Below are 22232 nucleotides of genomic sequence, written 5' to 3' on the forward strand. Positions count from 1 at the left end.
TGTTTGAAAGTATTTGAAACTTAGATTATTTCTCAAGACGCAATAAAAATATTTAATTATAATATGCTGAGGATCAATAATAAAACATAAAAACGTAAATAAATGAAACTACTTTTTGATGCCTAAGGACAAAGTTTAGAGCTTGCCTCGCAAGTCGCAACTGTGTAACTATTTTAAAAAAACTTGATAATAAGTGAGAAATGTTTTTAGTAATAAAATTATGTTTGGACACTCAGCATTTGAAATGAAAGTCGCATCTTGCAGCTGGAAGCTATAATATTCTCACCATAAAAGGAGAATTTTATCATATCACATGTTTTGGTTTAAAAATTAACTCATTTTTTATATAAATATCTTTAACTATTTCAAATATTTATAAAAAAAATATATTATTTAAAAAATAAAAATACAATGGCAACATTTTTGTCATAATAAGACAAAAAAAATAAAATGTTAAATTTTCAAAATTGAGTTTCTAATTATCCTTTTAATTAAATAACCTGAAAGAAAAAAAATAAAAATAAAAAATAGATTTAAAATTAATAAATTATTTTTATATGTTTCTTCAAATTTATTTCTTTTAATTTCTTTCATTATACAAAAATTAAATAATTTTAAAATAAATAAATTTATAACCATTTTTAATTTTTTTTAATTTTTTTTAAAAAAATTATAATAAAACCAAATATAAAAAAATCATTTTTTTTTTCTAGGTAATTTTCACGAACCAAACATAACCTATAATTGTGCCAAAATGTCATCCATCAATAGGAATTGAATTTGTCGTCATCGGCAAGTAGGAGGCAGGAGGAGCTACGTCTACGGCTACTAATTTTTTTTTGAGAATACCATCCTTAATGCCATAGCTGTCAAAAGCAAGCAAAACACTTATCTTGAAGGATGGATGGCATGAATTTGACACTTTTTAAGTGTGGGGGCTATATAAGATTGCCCATGAGGAGTGTTTCCAGGCCTTCCCTACGAAAATTTTGATACATTCTAATCAATTTTAACAAATACACACGAAGCATTAGTTTGAAAATTTTTATATATTTGTGGGAAATTTTTTACATAAAATTATGGTTAAATACTCTGCAACTAAACCTTTTAAAAAGTCGGAAAAAGCTAAAAAGAAACTATTTAAAAAGAGCCAGGGGCGCTGTGCCCTGCTCTTCTTCCCATGGGAAACATAGGCGAGAAAGTCCCCCGGTCTCGGGGAATTGGCAAAAAGTGATTAAATACATTTTCTTGTACATAATACACGAGTCTAAATTTCCAACACGCAATGGAATCCATGTGAATAATATACATCCTTACATGATAGAATTGGTTAATTGATTCTGGATTGTCCAAGTTTGTTCTCCCCAAATTCTTATACCCATTTAAAGAGAAATATATATGTAAAACAGAATTACCAGGGCAGAGCACCCACGGCTCTTATAAGAATTGAACAATAAACATCTTTTGGCTTTCTCTCCTGCATGCCCTTGTGCACCCCACTCAGATGCCAAGAATAAAGCACAAGTGAAGGACAGTCCCATTCAAGGCTATGTTTGTTTATCAAAAAATTTTGAGGAAAAAATAAAATAGAAATAGAAAAAAGAAAAAAAAATTAATTAAATTATTTTTATGTGTAGCTTAAAACTCATTTTATTTGTTTCATCTTTTATGCATAGAACTTAATTTTTTTGAAAATGTATAAATTTCTAACTAATTTTAATTATATTTTATTTTCTTTGTATTTTTCAAAGTGAAATCAAACATTGAGAAAATCATTTTCTTTTCTTTCCTTATATTTTCCTAGAACTAAAATATAAGAAAATGCATGATCATCCCTTTCTATTTCACCAAAGGATTAACATCAAAATAGAATACTTGTAAAATGCAACAAGACTTCCACAAGCCACAATCAATCTCAAAGTGACAATTAACAGATATTACCTCAAGACAAAAACCAGTATTTTTAACCACTCTACTCTACTTGCATGTTGAATATTTGAACGGAAAAAGAAAAAAAGAAAAAAAAAACCAACTTAAAGTGTTACATAAATCATCAATTTCCTCAAGACATTTTTTTTCTTTCCTTTTTCCCTTTTTTTTTTTTTTCTGTTGGGGGTGGGCGCCTCGTTTCTTCATTGGCTGGCATGACACAATAAATAGTTCAATGAATGCAAGGACGTTAAAAATTGAGATCTGGCATGCACCTGTCAACTAGAACCCCCCAGCACTGATGCTGCAGCTCTCTTCAATGATTCAGATGCCTTCAAGAGATCAGATTCAGTATGTGCAGCAGAAACAAGTAGTCTGATTCCAACAGGCAGACGACATTTATCAAGTGTGGATCTCTTGGAAGCCACAACAAAAACAGAGTCTTTGTTCAGCATCTGCAACAGAGCAAACATTTGGAGATGGATTCATTAGGATGTTGACTGACCAACATGTGACTCAGAGGGATTCAGAGAAACGATGATCTTACGCGATCCACAATATCTTCAAGCAGGTGGAGGTCATTCTTTAAGGAACCTGTCGAATTCTCTAGTCTGAGAAAGACTATGGGTGATAGTGGATTGCTTGCTATTGAAAGGCCTTGTATATCTGACAATTCTGCATTTGCCCAACATATTTTGAACCGAAAATGGGTTAGACCAGCAGCAAGCTAAACAATGTAAGATTCCTACCCATCCATTGAAAAAGAAAAACCTAATTAGCACACATCACCCTCAGCAACATAGCAGCTATTTGAAGTACATGTCAACCAAAAAGGCAGGATTCTGAAGAATCCAATAGTTAGAAGCAAACTAAACATATTGCTTTACTTTTATACAGCTTCTAACCCTCAGCAACATAGTTGCTATTTGAAGTACATGTCAAACAAAAAGGCAGGATTCTCAAGAATCCAACAGTTAGAAGCAAACTAAACATATTGCTTTACTTTTATACAGCTTCTAACCCTCGGCAACATAGTTGCTATTTGAAATACACGTCAACCAAAAAGGCAGGATTCTGAAGAATCCAACAGTTAGAAGCAAACTAAACATATTGCTTTACTTCTATACAGCTTCTAACCACCCAGTCCTGTTTTCAGTATAGATCGGTTTTGGGAAAGAACCATTGGCAAAGCATTCAATTAAAAGAGGATTTTTCATTTTTTTTTCTTGGAAACATTGAAAATGCCAAGAAACATATGGAAACCTAAAGCCAACTTCGTTAAATACAATGAGGTCAAACAGCATGCATAGAATACATTGAGATTCAGCAAGGGAGAGGCACCACCTCGGTGTTAGATTAGTAGCGAGATAAGAACAAACCTTGCCATAATACAGCAATATTTTCCTTCAGCTTCATAATCAGATCAGGATTTTCCTCCAGGACATCGACAGCAGTAATTGCAGCACTTGCGAGATAGGGGGGCAAAGAAGCAGAGAAGACGTATCCAGAACTGCTCAGACGCTGCAAAGCATGGCATAGCCTGAGGCGTCAACACTAGTAAGTTGGAACAAAATTTAAGTATTGAAAATCAGTATATATATAGTAGTCAACTAGTAAAGAACTTCAATCTTCCATACTTGATGATCAATGACTCGAGTACTTCCAGTGCAGAATCCTCCTTCTGTGGCTAATGCATGTCCCATGGCAGCAGTTATAATATCTATCTTCTCAATCTGCATACCCCATAACCATGGGATCATGAAGGAAGAGTTGAATCCTGATTAAAAGTAGTAAGTTCTTAAAACATACCGGAACCCTAAAGAACTCGGTGAGACCTCTTCCAGTGCTGCCCAACACACCAAATGAGTTACTCTCATCCAATAAGACACGGAAGCGGTATTTCTCCTTCAATCTGATAATCTCATCTAATGGAGCTATTTGGCCAGAATTCTAGAAGTTTCAGAAATCAAAATATTAAAAGGTCATCATAAAAAATGATAAAGCAATATAATGATATTGTAGTAACATAGCAAGTCTAGAAACTACTGATTATGCAACTTCTGCAGATAGCAAGTCGAGAAACTACTAATTATGAAACCTCTGCAGAGTTAATAATCATTCCTTTTTGGATTCATTGTATTCCATCAGGAGCAAAAAAGTAAAATACTCCAGAACATAAACTGGGAAGAAAACAAGAGAACCACATATTTTGAACACGAGTAGGAAAAAGTACAATTGAAGATTGAATCTCATCTAAAAATAGTTTTTACTGAAGGAAGAAAGGAGAAGTCCAATCCACACAATATTGCAGCATTCTCAGAAATATGGATAACTTGGGAGTACCAACAAGATGCACCGAGGAAACAAGGGCTTCAAGTTGGAAGAAGAAAAAGAAGAAAGCAAGGAAAAAAGAACCATGATGCCTACTTCAAAGCACAATAGAAATGAAAAACAGAAGGCTGCATGAAACAAATTTTAGAATTTGAAACCACAAGCACATTGGTAACTTGATTTAACTTCATCTTATCAATTTGGAGAATCGATATTTCTCCATTTAAATTTTCTAAAATCTTATTAAAATTGAAAGACACACATCTATATCTATTCAATATAAAAACTGCAAGCAATCATATACGGCCCTCAGTAGCACAGGATAAAATCAAGTTCAAAATTTTACTATTAGAACTAGAACTCTCCATTCTTATAATTTTTAGCAACAACAGATAGAATGTACTATCTTGCTAATTGCAGATATGCAAGCATGTCAACATTTGAAACTAAAAATAAAGTATCATGGGATTTTCAATGAAATATACTTGCATGTGCAACTTTGTAGCTGCTTATCATCCCGCCTATGCAGGACTGATTCCATAAGCCCACAATGCAGAGCATGAGTGGTCATTTTGATAAGAAGCATTTTTTTAAGGTTTGGGCATCTGTAAAAACCATTTTTTTTTTATATAGGTAAATTTTTGTCCCCATTAGGACATGAACCTAGAACCTCCCACAAACCCTCCACAACCTGTTACCACTTGAGCCAGGCCTCAAGGGCTGGGCATTTGTAAAAACTATGAGCTGTCTCAGGAAAGCAAAGCCATCATCAAAGTTCAATCACAATTTTTATTTTTATTTTTTTGAGACTGAAACAAACATCTTCATTCATCTTTAAAGATAAATACAAGAAGGACGAGCAATGTCTTCATTCATCTTTAAACAAATATCTTCAATCACAATTTCTTCCACCATTTTTCCAGGATCTACACAGGCAGAACGTTCGATAAAGTACCAATTAAAATATTCTGGAAACTATGTGTACAAATGAACATCTTTGCATTGATACCAAATGCACCAAGCATTTTCAAGTGGTTTCTGCTGTATACATTTGATATATTTCTCTTAATAAGAGAGTTTTATTGCAATGGAGGAACATTACTGGGGAAAGAGCTATGAAGAAGGAAAGACAAAGAATCCTTCACAGGCAAGCTAGAGAAGCAATCGAAGATTTTAAAAAAACATACAAAAATAAGGTTGCTCAAGAACACTCAAGGGGGTGTAAAAATGACCCATAAGAGTTTCCATTGTGGTTTCTCCTCTCTAAGCAAGGAAGCCACCTTAGTTCTAACTTCTAACATCTGGGACACAAAGGATAAGGAGAATTGTGAGTACTTGCATCTTATGAGAGATTTCTGACCTCTCCATTCACCAAGAAAAGGTAACCCCAATATGGCCCACAAGGTGATCTCTCTAAGCCAATGTTCCAATTTGCCTGATCCCATTTAGCCCAGGAGATAATAGAGGAATCTCCTTCTGCCAATAGAGTTGTAAAATATGTATGTATCCATGCTTGAGTATTTGCTTGGCATGCCAAAAGTTAAGATGCATGACTAACAAAAAATACCTGGTACACAGCTTCAACCACAATATAACGCCGCAGCTTCTTAGCCCTCTTGTTCTCTAAAGTAATTTTCTCTAGAGTATTTTGCAAAGACTCCATGTCATTGTGCTTGAAATACACTATTGTACTTCTAGAAAGATAAAGGCCATTTTGTATTCCCCAGTGGACTCCCTCATCCCTGAAATAGGAAAAGACATAGTTTAAGTAGAGAGACAAACATATACCAGAAATTTCTTGTCAGCTATATTTTACGAAAGAAACCTATGTCACAAAATCAACAAGAAACCCAATCTTAATATGGCACAAGCCACTAAAAAAAATTGGATGAATAGATAATGCCACAATTTAAACCGGAGACAATATCATCAAAGATCAGAAGAAAAGAAGAGGGAATAGAAAAAGAAATCAAAATGCAAAGTGCCAGAGGACAAGTGCCAAGTCAAAATAAATTAAGAAGACTGCATCCAAATATAAATAAGGTCCAATATATATATATATATATATATATATATATATATATATATATATTTGATGAATAAGGTCCAATAATAGGAATGCAAGATAAAAGCAGCTGAAATGCAAGCTAAAATGCAAACCAAATCTTATATCACATTTTTTTCAAAGTAAGCCTGGACAATGAGATAAAAGCAAGAGTTAAAATGCAAACCAAATCTTACAACATCACATTCTTTTTAAACTAAGTCTGAACAATGAGATAAAACCAAGAGCACTTAGATTTCTTTTTTCCTTTTCGTAATTCTTATTGCCTGACCATGATAATACTGCATCAAAATCAAAAACTAATATTGAAAAGAAAAAGGCCAAAGATCAATCAGAAATACATAAAACATTATTCACATCCATAGGCAATACATGCTAACATTTATGTAATATCCAGATAACCAAAGATTAAAAAGTCAACATTAGATATACTCACACAACAATGATGTCTCCTCTTTTACAAAATGCTGGGATTGCACTGAACATGGTGGAAAGTCCATAAGAATAGAGTATTGAATCAGGAGTGCCCAAAAATTTTGCTATTCTGGCCTCGCAATCAAGGTGAACATCTACAAAATACAAATTGTTAGTAAGTGTTCTTTCCATGTTAAAAGGGAAAAGTAAACAACCATATATGTAGTTTACTTAAAACTATATTAAATATTGAGCCTTACCAATTGTTCCATAGAAACCACGAGGACCACAAGAACCAACACCATATTTCTCCAGTGCAGCAGTGCATGATTCCTGAGATGAAATATTGCATTGGTGGCTATATTTAAGTAAAGGATTATCATAATAAAGATTGGTAAATAATAGGAATGGGTTTGCCTCACCAGTAACTTCTCATGTCCAATCAATCCAAGGTAATTTGCTGAAGTAAAGTTCACTACTTCTTTGCCATTGATTACTGTATGTGGCCCTGCGGCACTGCATAAAATGCAATTCATGAACAGGGATACCTCTAATTTGTGGAAAATCTCTTCAAATTTTAGCCGAGAACCTCAATATTTTCCTTAGGAAAAATAATAAGCATCTCAGACTCAATTCTGTGTCTAAATTTCAAAACCTAGAATCAAGGACCAAGATTATATGTGAAACAGCATAAAATTGAAGGAAAATAGAAAAATCCAAAACCAACAAGTAGTTTGTGACAACTCCAAGAAAGAAATAATGCAAATTTTGGGTAATACAAATAGAGAAACATGTCATAACATCAAGAAAGAAACTCTTCAATGAAGTTTGAAAAAAGAACAGGAGCTTTATAACTGAAAGGTTTTCTCCAACTTAACCTAAAAGTGGGATAGAATGAGGACAAAAGGCTAAAATTTGACAAGAACCACAAGAACTTCTTTCATTAGAAATAAGTTGACAAAAGTAACAAGTATTTTACCTTTCCAATACTGGAGGTTCAAACTGCATCTCTTCTGTAAGAGGAGGAATCAGGGATTCTGGAACCCATTCTTCACACAGCTCATCTATTTCCTACATACAGACAGCATAATTTAGAGCAATGTTAGGTCAGCACAGGTTTTTATACATAGAAAGGATGATGGTATACCTATACAAGAATTACAATGGTGGTAAGGTTTAACCTAAGAGTCCATTTGGGAGTGATTCTGGTTAAAGCACTCCTAGTCTTAGCACTTTTATTAGTAGCATTTTCATTAGAAATGTTTTTAAAGAGAATCACTTAGTGTTTGAATATAAACTTTAAAAAAAAAGTACTTTAATAGTGTTTGTTGAGAGAGAGAGAAAGAAGAAAAACCTTAATTCTCATTGATATGTTTACTTACAATTGAGCAATATATATATATACAAGGCTAGGAGTCCTAACTACCATACATGTGACCTATATTATTCAACACTCCCCCTCAAGCTGGAGCATATACGTCATATGCACCAAGCTTGTTACAAATATATTTAATCCTAGGACCTCTGAGAGATTTAGTGAAGATGTTTGCTAGTTGATCATTTGAATTAACAAAACTTGTAGCAACACATCCTAATGCGATCTTCTCTCTAATGAAATGACAGTCAACTTCAATGTGTTTGGTCCTTTCATGAAAGACTGGATTGGATGCAATATGTAATGCGGCCTGGTTATCACAGATGAGTTTCATCTGTTCATCCTTTCCAAATCTCAACTCTCGAAGAAGATGTCTCAACCATATGAGTTCACATGTTGCCAAAGCTATAGCTCAATACTCGGCTTCAGCGCTAGATCTGGCCACTACATCTTGTTTCTTACTCTTCCAAGATATTAGATTACCTCCAATAAAAACACAGTACCCTGAAGTGGAACGTCTATCTGTGGGTGAGCCAGCCCAATCTGCATCTGTGTAACCAACAACCTGAGTATGACCTCTGTTCTCGTACAACACACCTTGGCCTGATGTACTTTTGATATATCGAAGAATGCGGATTACGGCATCCCAATGGCTATCACATGGTGACTGTAGGAATTGACTAACAACACTCACAAGAAAAGAAATGTCTGGACGAGTAATGGTGAGATAGTTCAATTTACCTACGAGCCGTCGATATCTCCCGGGGTCTCCTAAAGGCTCCCCCTGTCCTGGTACAAGTTTGACATTCGGATCCATAGGTGTGTCTACCGGTTTACAGTCTAACATACCGGTTTCTTCCAGGATGTCTAAAGCATACTTCCTTTGGGAAAGGACCACACCAGAACTGGATTGAGCTATCTCAATTCCCAAGAAATACTTGAGTTTCCCCAAGTCTTTGGTCTGAAAGTGGGTAAAAAGATGTTGCTTTAGTTTCTGAATACCATCCTGATCACTACCTATAATGACAATGTCGTCCACATAAACAACCAGATAAAAACACTGCCCCAAGGAGTTATGATGATAGAAAACTGAATGGTCTGATGTATTGCGAAGCATGCCAAACTCTTGAACAACAGAACTAAAACGGCCAAACCATGCTCAAGGAGATTGTTTCAAGCCATATAGAGAACGGCGTAACCTGCACACTAAACCAGACTCCCCCTGAGCAACAAAACCAGGAGGTTGCTCCATATAAACTTCCTCGGCAAGATCACCATGAAGGAAGGCATTTTTAATATCCAACTGATAAAGAGGCCAATAACACATAGCAGCCATGGAGAGAAGCAGACGGACAGAAGCAATCTTGGCAACATGGGAGAATGTGTCACCATAATCAGAACCATAAACCTAAGTATAGCCTTTAGCAACTAAGCGGGCCTTAAGGCGATCAACCTGACCATCAGGACCAACCTTAACTGCGTAGACCCAACGACAGCCAACGGTAGATTTACCAGAGGGTAAAACAACAAGATCCCAAGTGCCATTAGAGTGCAGAGCAGCCATTTCATCCACCATTGCCTGTCGCCAGCCTGGATGGGAAAGAGCTTCATGGGTGCTCTTTGGAAGAGAAACAGAGGATATAGCAGAAACAAAAGCAGAATAGGGTGAAGATAATCGATGATAACTCAAAAAATTGTAAATAGGATGAGGATTACGAGTAGAGCGAGTACCTTTCCGAACAGCAATGGGTAAGTCATTAGGAGAAGGCAGAGCCGGGGCAGGTGAAGCCGAAGGGATAGGAAGTGAGTCAGCAGGTGCCTCAGCAAAAGGGAGAGGAGCAACGACACGAGGACGACGATGATAAACCTGAAGTGGTCGAGGAGGGATAGCATCAGGTGGGGAGACAATGGGAATGGGCAAGACTTCAGAAACAGGAAGAGACTCAGAAGTGGTGGAAAAGAATGGTAAGTCCTCAAAGAAGGTGACATCAGCGGAGATAAAGTATCAATGAGTCTCAAGGGAATAACAACGATAACCCTTTTGAAGTCTAGAATATCCCAAGAAGAGGCACTTCATGGCTTTGGCGGAAAGCTTGTCCTGTCCAGGAGTGAGAATATGAACAAAGCAAGTACAACCAAAGACACGAGGAGAAAGGAAATAAAGTGGTTGGTCAGGGAAGAGAAGGGAGTGAGGAATCTGATCGTGTAAGACAGAGGAGGGCATACGATTAATCAAATAACAAGCGGTAAGAACAGCGTCCCCCCAAAAACGAAAAGGAACATTACTATGAAGGAGGATAGTACGAGCTGTCTCAACAAGATGTCGATTCTTGCGTTCAGCTACCCCATTTTGTTGAGGAGTATGAGCACAAGAAGACTGATGAAGAATCCCATGATGAGACATAAACGAAGTAAATGGGGCTGAAAAATATTCCCTGGCATTGTCACTGCGTAACACACAAATAGAAACATTGAATTGGGTTTGAATTTCAGCATAAAATTTCTGGAAAATAGAGAATAACTCAGCTCGATTTTTCATTAAAAATAACCAAGTACATCGAGAATAGTCATCAATGAAAGTGACAAAATACTGAAATCCTAAAGTAGACGCAGTCCGACAAGGACCCCAAACATCAGTGTGGACAAGCTCAAAAGGAGACTTTGTCCGATTATTCAAACGCTTTGGGAACGAGACACGAGTATGTTTCCCAAGCTGACATGACTCACACGGAAGCGACGACAAAGTGGAAAAACGAGGGACCATCTTCTGGAACTTGGAGAGACTAGGGTGGCCCAGACGATTGTGAATGAGGAGAGGAGCATCAGTGGAAATGCAAACTGCAGGAGATGAATCCGAGGTGAGGTGATAGAGGCCTTGAGACTCACGTCCTATGCCAATCGTCTTCCCCGTACTCCGGTCCTACAAGGTCACAAATTTATCAGAAAAGGTAATAGAGCAATTAAGAGTACGAGTGATTTTGCTGATGGAAATAAGATTAAAAGGGCATTCAGGAGTATAAAGGACAGAAGTGAGAGGTAGAGAAGGCAGAGGAAGGGCCAAACCAATACCTTTAGCCACAGTTTGAGAATCATTAGCTAAGGTAACATTAGGTAAAGCAGAGGTAGTAGTAATAGAGGAGAAAAGATCCTTATTACCAGATAAGTGATCAGAAGCTCCAGAATCTAGAATCCAGGGTCCAAGAGAAAATGTGTGGGTAAGGCAGGCAAAGGCATTACCAGGCTGGGCAACAGAGGCAACAGAAGCCTGAGATGCGGAAGAGCTCGGAGGCTGAGGCAGCGGAGAATCAGAGGACTGGGCCACATGGGCAGTGCGAGGAGGCCGTCCATGTAACTGATAGCAACGATCGCGAGTGTGGCCAAGTTTATTGCAATAGGTGCAATGAGGACGTTGACCTCTACCTCGGGTACCACTGCGGCCTCCTCGAGAGCTAGTTTGAGAAACTAACACAGAGGAATCTGAAGTGCTATCAAATGGCAAAGTCTGAGTGGAGGAGATACGGAGGAGGCGAGCAAACACATCATCCAAGGACGGAACTGATGAACTACCAAGAATCTGATCGCGGACAGGCTCAAGATCCGGACGGAGGCCAATAAGAGTAAGAACCATGAAGAACTTGTCAAGCTGTGTTTGTTGAGCCCCAACATCAGGAGTAAGAGGCATCACAGTCAAGAACTCCTCCTTAAGAGAGGCAATCTGACCAATATAAGTAGATAGATCCAAGTCCTGTTGGCTGATATGGACAATAGCAGAAGCCACCTTATAAAGACGTTGGATATCATTCGTGTATAATCCTTTGGCCTGAGTCCAAAATTTAAAACAAGTTTTGTAAGCCCGAAGATAAAGAAGAATCTTGGGATCAACCGATTGCCATAATACACTACATAACTGTGCATCTATCTTCCTCCACTGTACGCGGTCAACCTCAGGGATATCTGCGTCTTGGGTAACCAAGTGATCCTCATATCCTTGACCCATAAACCAAAGTTCAACAGAGGCAGACCAGGAAAGATAATTTTCACTGCCAACTAATTTCTCCGAAGTAATCATAGGAGATCCAGATATGACAGAGGAAAAAATGGAAGCTTTAGTAGCCATATCCACTTATCTGGAGAATGAAGTATGTTTGGATCAAAGAGAGCCCTAATACGGCTTCAGATTGCGGCGTGGCACCACCGAAAAAGGGAGACGGCCTCAGATCGCGGCGTGGTACCACCAGAAAGGTAGAAGAACACTTCCCAAGGCACGTGCAGGGATTGGAGTGGAGAAAAAGTAGTCAGAGATTCGCCGGAAAGACTGTTTGGAGGGCCGACGGAGACAAAAATCCCCAAAAGAGGTACGTGCAGAGCTCGGATGGGAAAACCAGGGAGGTAGGGAGGCTGGTCGGCGTCAGGCGAAGCTGGAGGAGGAGGCGCGTCGCCGGAAAATGCCTCACGCGTCGGCGCGTGAGATGCAGCCGCCGGTCGGAAAATGGAGCGTGGCCGGCGCGTGGATGCTCTTTTGGTGCCGATGCCTTCACAAAAGTTGGAGAGCTCCTCCAGGCGCTCCTTCTGGTATGGTCGGTGTCGGAAAAATAGGTCGCCGGAAAGTTCGCCGGAAAATTTCGCCGGCGGTGAGTGGTTTCTAACGACGTTCCGACTGACCGGAAAGTATTGGGAGATGGGGAAAGTGACCGGAATGAAACACGGTCACCGGAAGGTTTCCCGGAGTTGATGACACGGGAAACAGGAAATAATTAGGTTTTCTTCCTTGGCTCTGATACCATGTTGAGAGAGAGAGAAAGAAGAAAAACCTTAATTCTCATTGATATGTTTACTTACAATTGAGCAATATATATATACAAGGCTAGGAGTCCTAACTACCATACATGTGACCTATATTATTCAACAGTGTTCTTAGTAATGTATTATGTAACAAAAAGGTGATTTTTGGAAGAATCACTTACCAAGTGATTCTGTAGAATTTTAAAAGCGATTTTCAAAAGTTTCTCGAACATCTAAATTTTGTAAGAAGCACTTCCAAACATTATGATGCACTCTTAGGCCCTCTTGAAATCACTCTCCCAAATGGACTCCAGATCTTAAAAGAAGTGTGAAGTTGGAAAATGACAAGCATGATAACATCCATACGCATGGCTCAATATTGATACTACAAAGGATATGCCTCTAAAAGAACTAAATATCAGAGCAATTTAAAGAGAAAAAAGAGACCCACATTGACCATAATAAGATTAAATTTAAAGCAAAATCACAAGGTTAAAACTGCAAAATGATTAGCAGCAAATTTTCAGACAAGCTTATGATACTTTATGCATTCAATATTAGCCCATGATTTTATAATTGAATGAAATTTTTTACCCAGTTTGAAAATAAATCCATTTCAATATTTTATAGTTATGATATTAATTGACACTAACATTTTCAAACACTTGGCTAAAATTTGAGAAAACTTGTTAATTTTGGAACTTCATTTTTATTTTGTTCATAAACTTTAATTTCCAAGATAAAACAAAGAATCCAGAATAGAAAGATTTAACACTTTTGACACCAGAAAAATTCAAAGACTAGCTTTAAGCAGCAGTAGAGCCGCCGCCGCCGCCCCCCCAACCTTCTTTTTTTTTTTTTTTTGCATGTGTGAGTGCTGACTGTGAAAAGATGATGATGTTTCTACACTTTATAACCATCAAGAGCACAATCTGTACCATCACAAAGGCCGACAGCATAGAATTAAGGTGACAATAATGTCAAACTAACCCCTTAGGCAGTGAGGACTAACCTTCAATCTGGAGGTCAGCCCTACTTAATACATTCTTATGCAACAGTAAACTACAATATCATTACAGCCTAAATGTATCTGCAAATAACATATTTCCTCCTCTTTTTTTCGACCAGCGAAGAGAAAAAAGATTAGCAAATGCCTGAAAAGTAGCATTTCCCAACTAGACAGGAAGTATACAAGCATCACCTGATAAAGCATAAAACAAAGCTGAGTGGCAAAAAGAGGGCCTTAGCACACCTACATCAAATGAATAAAGTCTAGAAAAGATGAACCATCCTCCACAAAAGAATCAGTTGACCAATAGAACAAAATTTTAGGCAGAACGTATTTCAAACTAAACACTGGGAGCTTCAATTATTCAAAGATTCTATGAATCCACTCCTTCCAAGTGGACCAGAATAAGAGGGACAGAGTGATTTTCACACTTTCTGCTCACAAGGCTGCATCCCCAACAAACCAAAAACTCCTTTTCTAAATAAGGCAGCACCCAAGAGACTCCAAAAGATGTTAAACAAAAGGGCCTGTAGACTAATAAGGATGTGATTATTCAACTTCTCTCCTTGACCGCATAAGCTACACCAGTTCCAAAAAATTCTGTCCCTTCTCATCAGCTACTAAATGATCAGGATCCTTCCCAGAATAACCTCTCATAGGGGGAAAAAACACCTATGCTAATGTAGCATTAAGCCCTACAGAATTACTTGAAAAGATGTGGGAGCCATACAGGAGAGCACCTTATAATAAGAAATTACCAAAAAGTCACATCTTTCTGAGAGCTTCCACACCAACATATATTTCTCTATGTCCTCTTAACTTCGCAATCATAAATTCAACACATGAAACTCTCCACTAATTCAAGTCCAAATCATGAAACATTCTAATGATCCCTGAATTCCACTGACAGCTTCATCCTCCAAGCACCAATAATCAGCTACAAGTAGATACCTATTTTCTGCAAAGATGAAAAGATTCTGGAAGCTATCCTTAGAAGGACTCTCCCCACACCAGAGATCAAACCAAAACCAGGTCCTTAGCCCATTCATCATAGAGATACTAGTCCGTCCATGAAATTCTTACCAGTCTTTCCCAATAAACTTCTAGATCCCCTCACCCGGGCATGGGTGAGAATACACAGCTCATCACCTCCAAAGGCTCTTGCTTCTTCCTCTAAGCTCTTCCCAGGTTCTGCTAAGACCTCTTGCCTCCTCATTTTTTAATCATTTCAAGGCTTCATCTCTCTTCTCCTTAGCTCTTCCAAGCACTGCCAAGACCTCCAGAGTTCCGCCAAGCATCTTACCTCTTCTTTTAACTTTTCCCAAGTTCACCAAGTATGTTTGACCATTCCTCCTTATCTCTTTTCTCTTCCTTTTCACTTTTAACTCTTATTGAGGCTCAGATGAAGTGGACCTGACCCCATAGTGGAATTGCATGTATTAATGAGGATTTGGCAAGCATACAAGACTTGTAACAACAACTGAGGTAATCTGCCAATGTTAGGTGATTATCTATAATATTCCATTTGCCTATTAAAAAAAGGTTGGGTCACTTAATCTAGCCTAAAACGGGTCTTAATTGATTAATTAACCATACACGGTCATCTAATTAATCAATTAGCTCAATCTAGAAAATTTGTTCATTGTCCCTTGTGCAACCTTGCATAATTACCAAAACACCCTTATGCATAAGAGTAAACTAAGAGTCAATCCAAGTCTCATAAACCGTGTCATCATGGTATATGAGCTCAGAGCAAGAACCATTGGGACCCATAGAAGTACTAGCTTTCTCATAATCCAATTTTAAAGTTGATTCAACATTCCACTAAAGAGAATCAATTGCACTTCAGTATCCTATGTTAATAACAACAAGACGAATCTTAAGTTTATTACATAGAAAACCAATATACATTCATTCCTTTAGGCCATGGGATGAATAAAAATACCTTGCAAAATAGAATTAGCATACCCTAGAGCAAATCTAACATTCAAAAACCTATCATAGGGCTCTAATACTAGTTTTTGGGAATCCTAGGTTGCTTCATTCCCTTATCTTGGATCATATAGATGCATGCAAAACTACCTTAGGCCTCTAGATCCTAGGTAGTGGAAACAAAAATCAAAATTTTACCAATAAAGGATCTAGAGAAAAGCCATTACAAAACTTTACCTTTAATTTGGATGTTCCTAAATCAATTCCACTCAGTGAAGATGAAGAACAAAGAATTTGGAAGTCTTATACACCTAAGATCTTTCACTCAATGACTTGAACCACGATCTTAGCTCACCAAAGTGTGGACTTTAGAAGGAAGGAATGCTAGGCTTTCTCTCTTTGGAGGTGGAAGACAACTGTCTCTCAAAAGGTGATGGAAACCCTAGCCCTTAAGGGGTATTTATAAGGTTCCTCTACTGGGCTTAAGTGATTACATGACAATATCATTGCCTAACAACGCATTGAGGACATAAAATATCATTTTTATTTTAAGTCCCCTAAAGCTAATGACAAGTGGCAAGATAGGTGACACTAAAAAACAAAAGGGTTCAGAACATGGCTTTCATGAAAACTTTTAACAATTATTACTAAAGGTAAATCATTCTCTATTCTCTAATAAGAGAGATATAAGCCCATTATCCTTTTATTCCTTCTCTAGATAACTTAATCAAGAGAGGATCCTTGGCTGTACCAAACTAATGTCTTTTATAGGTATGGGAACCATATCCAAAAAGTATAATCTTTATTACCAAGTACCAAGGTGATCAACATGTAACTCTTGCTCTTGTAAAATCCAAGACTCCAATCATCATCATCAATCATGAAGTAGACAACATGCTTTTATTTTTTGCTCTTTCAGTCTCATCTATGAAAATTTGCCACAAAAGGCCAATTTCGCAAGGATCAAACCATGGCACAGTGCCATTCAAACCTCTCCAAGGATATGACCACTTCACCAACCATTCTCCCTAAGCTTTTGGGCATCTCTTTTTGTTCCCTACAACTCACCTAAGCTAGCCAAGGGTCTTGAATGTCCTGCCTCATCCTCAACAACACTCCTTAAGCTCTCTAAGAATCTCACCTCTTCCCAATGAAACTTTCCATGAGCTCCCAAGGTTATGCCCGTTCTTTTACAATTCCCCCCAAGCTTCTCTTACAACTCTCCCAAGGTATTTTCCTCTTCAACTTTTCCTAAGGCCACAAGGACCTGACCTCTTCCACTCAATAACTGTTCCTAAGCTCTCTTGCCCTCTCCGCCTAATTCTCTCATAGATCCTAATCTCTCTTTCCTAGTTCTCTGTGAGTTCTTATGATGAATTAACCTTTGTCAAGCATCATCAACCTCTTAAGAAAGAGGTGCCTTAAATTTCTTTATGCTCTCTTCCCCAAGTGCTGCATAAAACTTTTGGCAAGGAGAGAGAAAGCAATTATGGGTGACAATATGCAGCTTACCACCTCTCCAGCCTCTTATCAATTACCTCTTCTGCTCAACTCTTCCTAAGCTCTACCAAGGTTTTCTTGCCTCTACCTCTAGCACTTTCCAAGCTCTACAACCTCCTGCTTCTTCCCTTTAATTCTACCAAACCCTGCCAAGGCCTTATGCCTCTTCCGCTTAGAGTCCTAGTTGCACCCCTTTTCACCTTTTCTAGGTGTTCCATCTACAAGTCTAATGTAACAAGGTTGCATCCCTCCAATTTAAGTTCTTGATATATTCTTTCTTGCTTGATTATCAATAAATGAATAAATATTTTCTATATCCTATCATAGATAAACATTTGGAACTCAAAATTAACAAATCCTGTCTTCTAATAGAGGACGTCTTCTCCATTTTGTTGTCATCTCTTTTCCTAAACAATAAAGTTTAATTCTTTATATTATCTTTCCTTAAATAAATCGTGGCTTTTTTCTCTTTTGGCCACACTTATAACAACATATTCTCTAATAAAAAGACAAAATTTTCAGATAAAGCAAGGAAAAAAAAGGTTAATGGAGACAATGAAACGGTCAAAAAACAAACATAGACAGAAAAAGGCTATTAAATAAGAGAAAGTTGACATCAAGATTAAAAGGATTGACAGCGGTTGAACAAACCTTCTTTGTTAGTGGGCGTTTAGGGGGTTTGTAGCTCTTTTGGGAAAGTAGGAAAATAATGGCCAGCAGAAGAACAACTTCCACAAACAAATGCCCTTCAACAAAATGTAAACAGAACATTAAGGACGGTAAGGACAAGGTCGAGGAAATTTTGATCAGTTTCAAAAAAGAAAAAATGAGAGAAATTAGGCAATACCGCCAATTTGCACTCCAAAAACAACAGCCCGGGGTAAAGGAGCATTAAATGCCAATGTCACCCAATCTACTGCAGTAGTCACTATATCTGTAACAGCTGATGCCATTTTATTCAATATTCAATTAGGCATGCAGTGAGGCTTCAACCACAATGTAGATAGACAAAGATACTCGTTTCCATTTGATATATTGTTTCAAAGTTCTGGCAATGTCATATCCACCTGACAGACCTCATAACCGGCATGTATTTTGGGTTGTCAACCTGTGCATTGGGCAGTACGAGATATCATAGTCAAGATTAAAATATAGGGTTATTTGATTAAAAGGGATGAAGTAACCTCAAATTTGTAAATCTAACCCTTCACTTTTTCAGCCCAAAAAATAACACATTTTTGATAAAAATACCCTCATTTTTTCTGGTAAAAGTAACATTTTCTTTTAAAGGTCACTTGAAAATAATTGAAAAGTTGAAGAGCATTGATGTAAAAAATGTGTTTTTAAGTACAAACATGGGAGGGGTTAGATTTATAAATTTGGGATCATTTTATCCCTCTTAATCAAATAATTCTAAAATATAATGGGAAAACATCAAGGAGAAAGTATTAAAAAATAATATAAGGATTGTGAGAATAATCCTTATGCTCTTTTTACTCTGTTGAGTACCTATCTGCATTCCTTGCATCAGTTAGCACTAATAAAGAACATAAAATCATTTATAGGTGAATGAAGAGAATCATAGAAATTGACAACTGTTATACATTGGCAAGAGAACCTTTAATTTCAAGCAGATTGTTTATGGCCCATCATGAGATTAGTTTTAAGTTCCTAGTTGACAAACTATTGGAATTCATTGATGAAGAGATGATGAGAAATATATGGGAGCAAAATGGAAAGGTGAGTTTACAGATGAAAAAGGGATTAAAATAAATCATGAAAAACATGGGGCAACCATTGCTCAACCTTGAAGATAATGAGAGCAAAGCACAGACCCTAATGCAACCATGTAAGATTTTATATCAAATAGCGTGTTGGGATCTTATTTGATACATGAATGAGATAGAATTGAAAAACCAAAGACACCATACAATACCAGCATAAAATAACATCATTTATTCTAATTATGATTTGACTATTCAAAATTCTACAGTCTTCAAGACATGCTCAATTAAATTCTAGACTATTGTCTTTGGTGTTCTCCTTGTTTGGTGTTTCATGGGTTCCTCCTCTATTCAGTTAAAGATGTCCTTCTGAGTTGGCATAGCGATGTCATGACAACCAAGTGCAAGACAATGTGGAGACTCCTCTTTTGGATCACCAGGAAAGAGCATAATAGGAGAACCTTTAAAGGCAAGAAGTGGTCAAGCTTCGCAATGAAGGATGTAATCTTTAAGACTTTGTTTATGTGGTCTGGTGGGGATCTGGGCTCTCCTTGTTTGTTTGTTTGTTAGTTTGTTTGTTTTTTGGACTTTGTTGATAGAATGGGAACTTATTAGCAAGATAGTGGTTTTGTTTTGTGTTCTGGTGCACTCCTTGCATACATCGTGTGTACATGGGATACACCACCTTTTTATGAGGCACTTTTAATCTATCGTCGTCATTTGACTATCAAAAAAGAGGTACTGAAAAAAAAAAAAAAAAAAACAAAACAAAGCTGTGATGTAGGCAAAAACCAGGATTTTGCCAATTCAGGAAGAATCAAGAATTTATATTCAGTTTCGACTCATACAAAGACATAAATAAATAAATAAATAATAGAAAGAAAAAAAAAAGGAATTAGATATTTAAGTTTGAATTCCAAGGGTAAAATTCCAGAGAACCCACAGAAAGTGAACCCAACATGGAATTACTGAGAGCCCCCATTCAAAGTTACCACTGAACATAGCTTAATTGTAGGATAATTTGACATCAATATCTGACGTGAAAACAAACTTGCATTCTCATCAAGCCAGTAAAAAAAAATACATCAAATTACCCTGAGAGTAGGCGGAAAACTATGAAAAAGGAACAAATGAGAAAGAGATCAAAAAACTGAAAAATTAAAACTTTAACACGAAAAACATGTCTGGCATCGTGTTCAAACTGTTTCCAATACTAACTTCATGAAAACATCACTAAGGAATGTCAATACTTGTTTTCTTGCCTTTGACATAATTTTTTTAAAACTTGTTTATTGTTTCCATTTGCAAATCCTTTTCACTTCCATAAAAGAAGATTCAAATTCCCTCATCTTTCTCAGCAACGAAACAGATCATAGTAAAGGCACGGAACCTAAACCCGAAAAACAAAACGCAGATCCCGATCTACAAAACAACCGACTGATAAAACAATCGAGGAGTCAATTAAAAACAAATCAAAGCTATGAGCTTCCAACACGAGTCTAACCAATTGCCAAAAACAAAATCAAAGCAGAATCCATGAAAGCAAGCAACCAACCTTACGAGAGAAAAGCAGGATTTGAATGGAATGGAGTGGAATGAGCAAATCGGAGATCTGATCCTCCAAAACCTCAATAAATAAAAATAGATATACAGACGTTGAATAAGAAGATGGAGATGGACGACGGGGGGTGGGCTTGAGGTCTGGAGTTTATGGCCTCAAAGAAACTAAGCCAGCCGCCCCTGGATTCTTTGGTCGTCGATTTTCAATTTTCATTTATTCGTTTGATGTGGACGCAATCTACACGCTCTGTGCTTATTTTAAATTATATGTATTTATTAAAAATTTTCCAAATCGGTAATCTCGGGTGTGTGTCAAAATGTGGGGGCATTAAGCTTGAATTAAAACCGAAGCCACCCTAGATATTGAACCAAATCAAGTTTATTTAAGGCTCCATTTGGATCAACTTATGAGAAATTCAATTTTTTATTATTTTATAAGAATTTGTACACCTAATTTTGTTTAAAGAATTTGGTATAAAAAGTTTAAAAATCAAATATTTTAATAGTTTATACAAAAATATATGATACTAAAAATGCGTTTGGTAATTATTTTAGTAAGTGTTTCTAATTTTTTTTATATTTGAAATATAAAAAATTTAACTATTAAAAAAACTATAAACACTTCCTAAAATTATTGTCAAACGCACTATAAAAAATCATTTAACAGTAATTTTAAAAAATACTTGTAATTTTTTTATTACTTTAAATTTTTTATCATTCAAATACAAAAAATATTAAAAACATTGTTTAGAATCACTTCTAAACACACTATAAATATAAAAGACTCTTAATATTGAACAATTATAAATAGTAAGAGATGAATGTTTTAAAATATCAGTTTGATACTATTCCTATGGATTAGTATACAAGGAAATTGAAAACATTTGATTTTCAAAATTCTCAAATTAAACTAACCCTTATAATTGAAATTCATTTGATTGGTTTTAGTTCTGTTAAATTGATTTTATAGGTTTCTGACTTTTGCTTACACTCCTATATTTGTTCCTTTAAGAAAATATTTTGTGATTAGTAATATACTTAACAACCATTTTGCTCATGGGATTTAAAAGATAAAAAATTGTTGTTAAAAATTTATAAGATTGTTTGACATATGTGAAAATGGTTTCTAAAAAACAAAACAAAATAGAGAATGAATTTTAAAGAACATTTTTCACCTATTTTAAAAAATAAAAATAAAACATGAACAAATAACAAAAAAACATAAAAAGTAAAAAAGTAAAATATTTATTTATTTTTTCATTCTTTTCTCTAGCACCTAATAGCAAAAATCTTAAAACATGATTGTTTTTTAACTACATGTATGTTTCTAAATTTCCTTTAATTTCTCTAAATCAAAGGTATCTTTAACATTAATATATGTTTTTGAACTATGTGTTTGTTGAATTTCCTTTAACAAGGGCATGTTTGGTACACGGAAGTGAATAATGGAAATTGACATTTCATTTATTTAATTTTTCGGTTCTTTGCTTGAATTACTTAAATGATGATAAAAGTAGAATTAAAAATGATTTCAATGGAAATGAAAACTCACTTATGAGTGAGATTTTAATTCATCATAATTAAAAGGTATTTTGATTTCCTAGTACAAGT

The 22232-nt window shown here is 36.3% G+C and overlaps 1 protein-coding gene across 2 annotated transcripts; it reads right to left on the reverse strand.

Annotated features, from left to right (window-relative positions):
• Positions 1 to 1855: 1855 nt before the first annotated feature.
• Positions 1856 to 20887, reverse strand: LOC100254626 (long chain base biosynthesis protein 1). 2 transcript variants are annotated; one of them, XM_010654755.2, is made up of 13 exons: positions 20617 to 20887; positions 18185 to 18445; positions 17989 to 18083; positions 7719 to 7810; positions 7162 to 7255; positions 7000 to 7072; positions 6762 to 6894; positions 5828 to 6002; positions 3739 to 3879; positions 3567 to 3662; positions 3309 to 3450; positions 2477 to 2604; positions 1856 to 2384 (listed from the first exon to the last, which is right to left on the reverse strand). In XM_010654755.2, exons 2-13 carry the CDS (start codon positions 18288 to 18290, stop codon positions 2208 to 2210), a joined length of 1452 nt encoding a protein of 483 aa, XP_010653057.1. In that variant the 5' UTR covers positions 18291 to 18445; positions 20617 to 20887; the 3' UTR covers positions 1856 to 2207. The 2 variants fall into 2 exon arrangements, with proteins under 2 accessions (XP_010653057.1, XP_059594764.1); XM_059738781.1 differs by lacking the exons at positions 17989 to 18083; positions 18185 to 18445 and having other exon boundaries at positions 20617 to 20841.
• Positions 20888 to 22232: the final 1345 nt, after the last annotated feature.

Source organism: Vitis vinifera, chromosome 7 (assembly GCF_030704535.1).
Source record: "Vitis vinifera cultivar Pinot Noir 40024 chromosome 7, ASM3070453v1".
Classification (NCBI taxonomy): Eukaryota; Viridiplantae; Streptophyta; class Magnoliopsida; order Vitales; family Vitaceae; genus Vitis; species Vitis vinifera.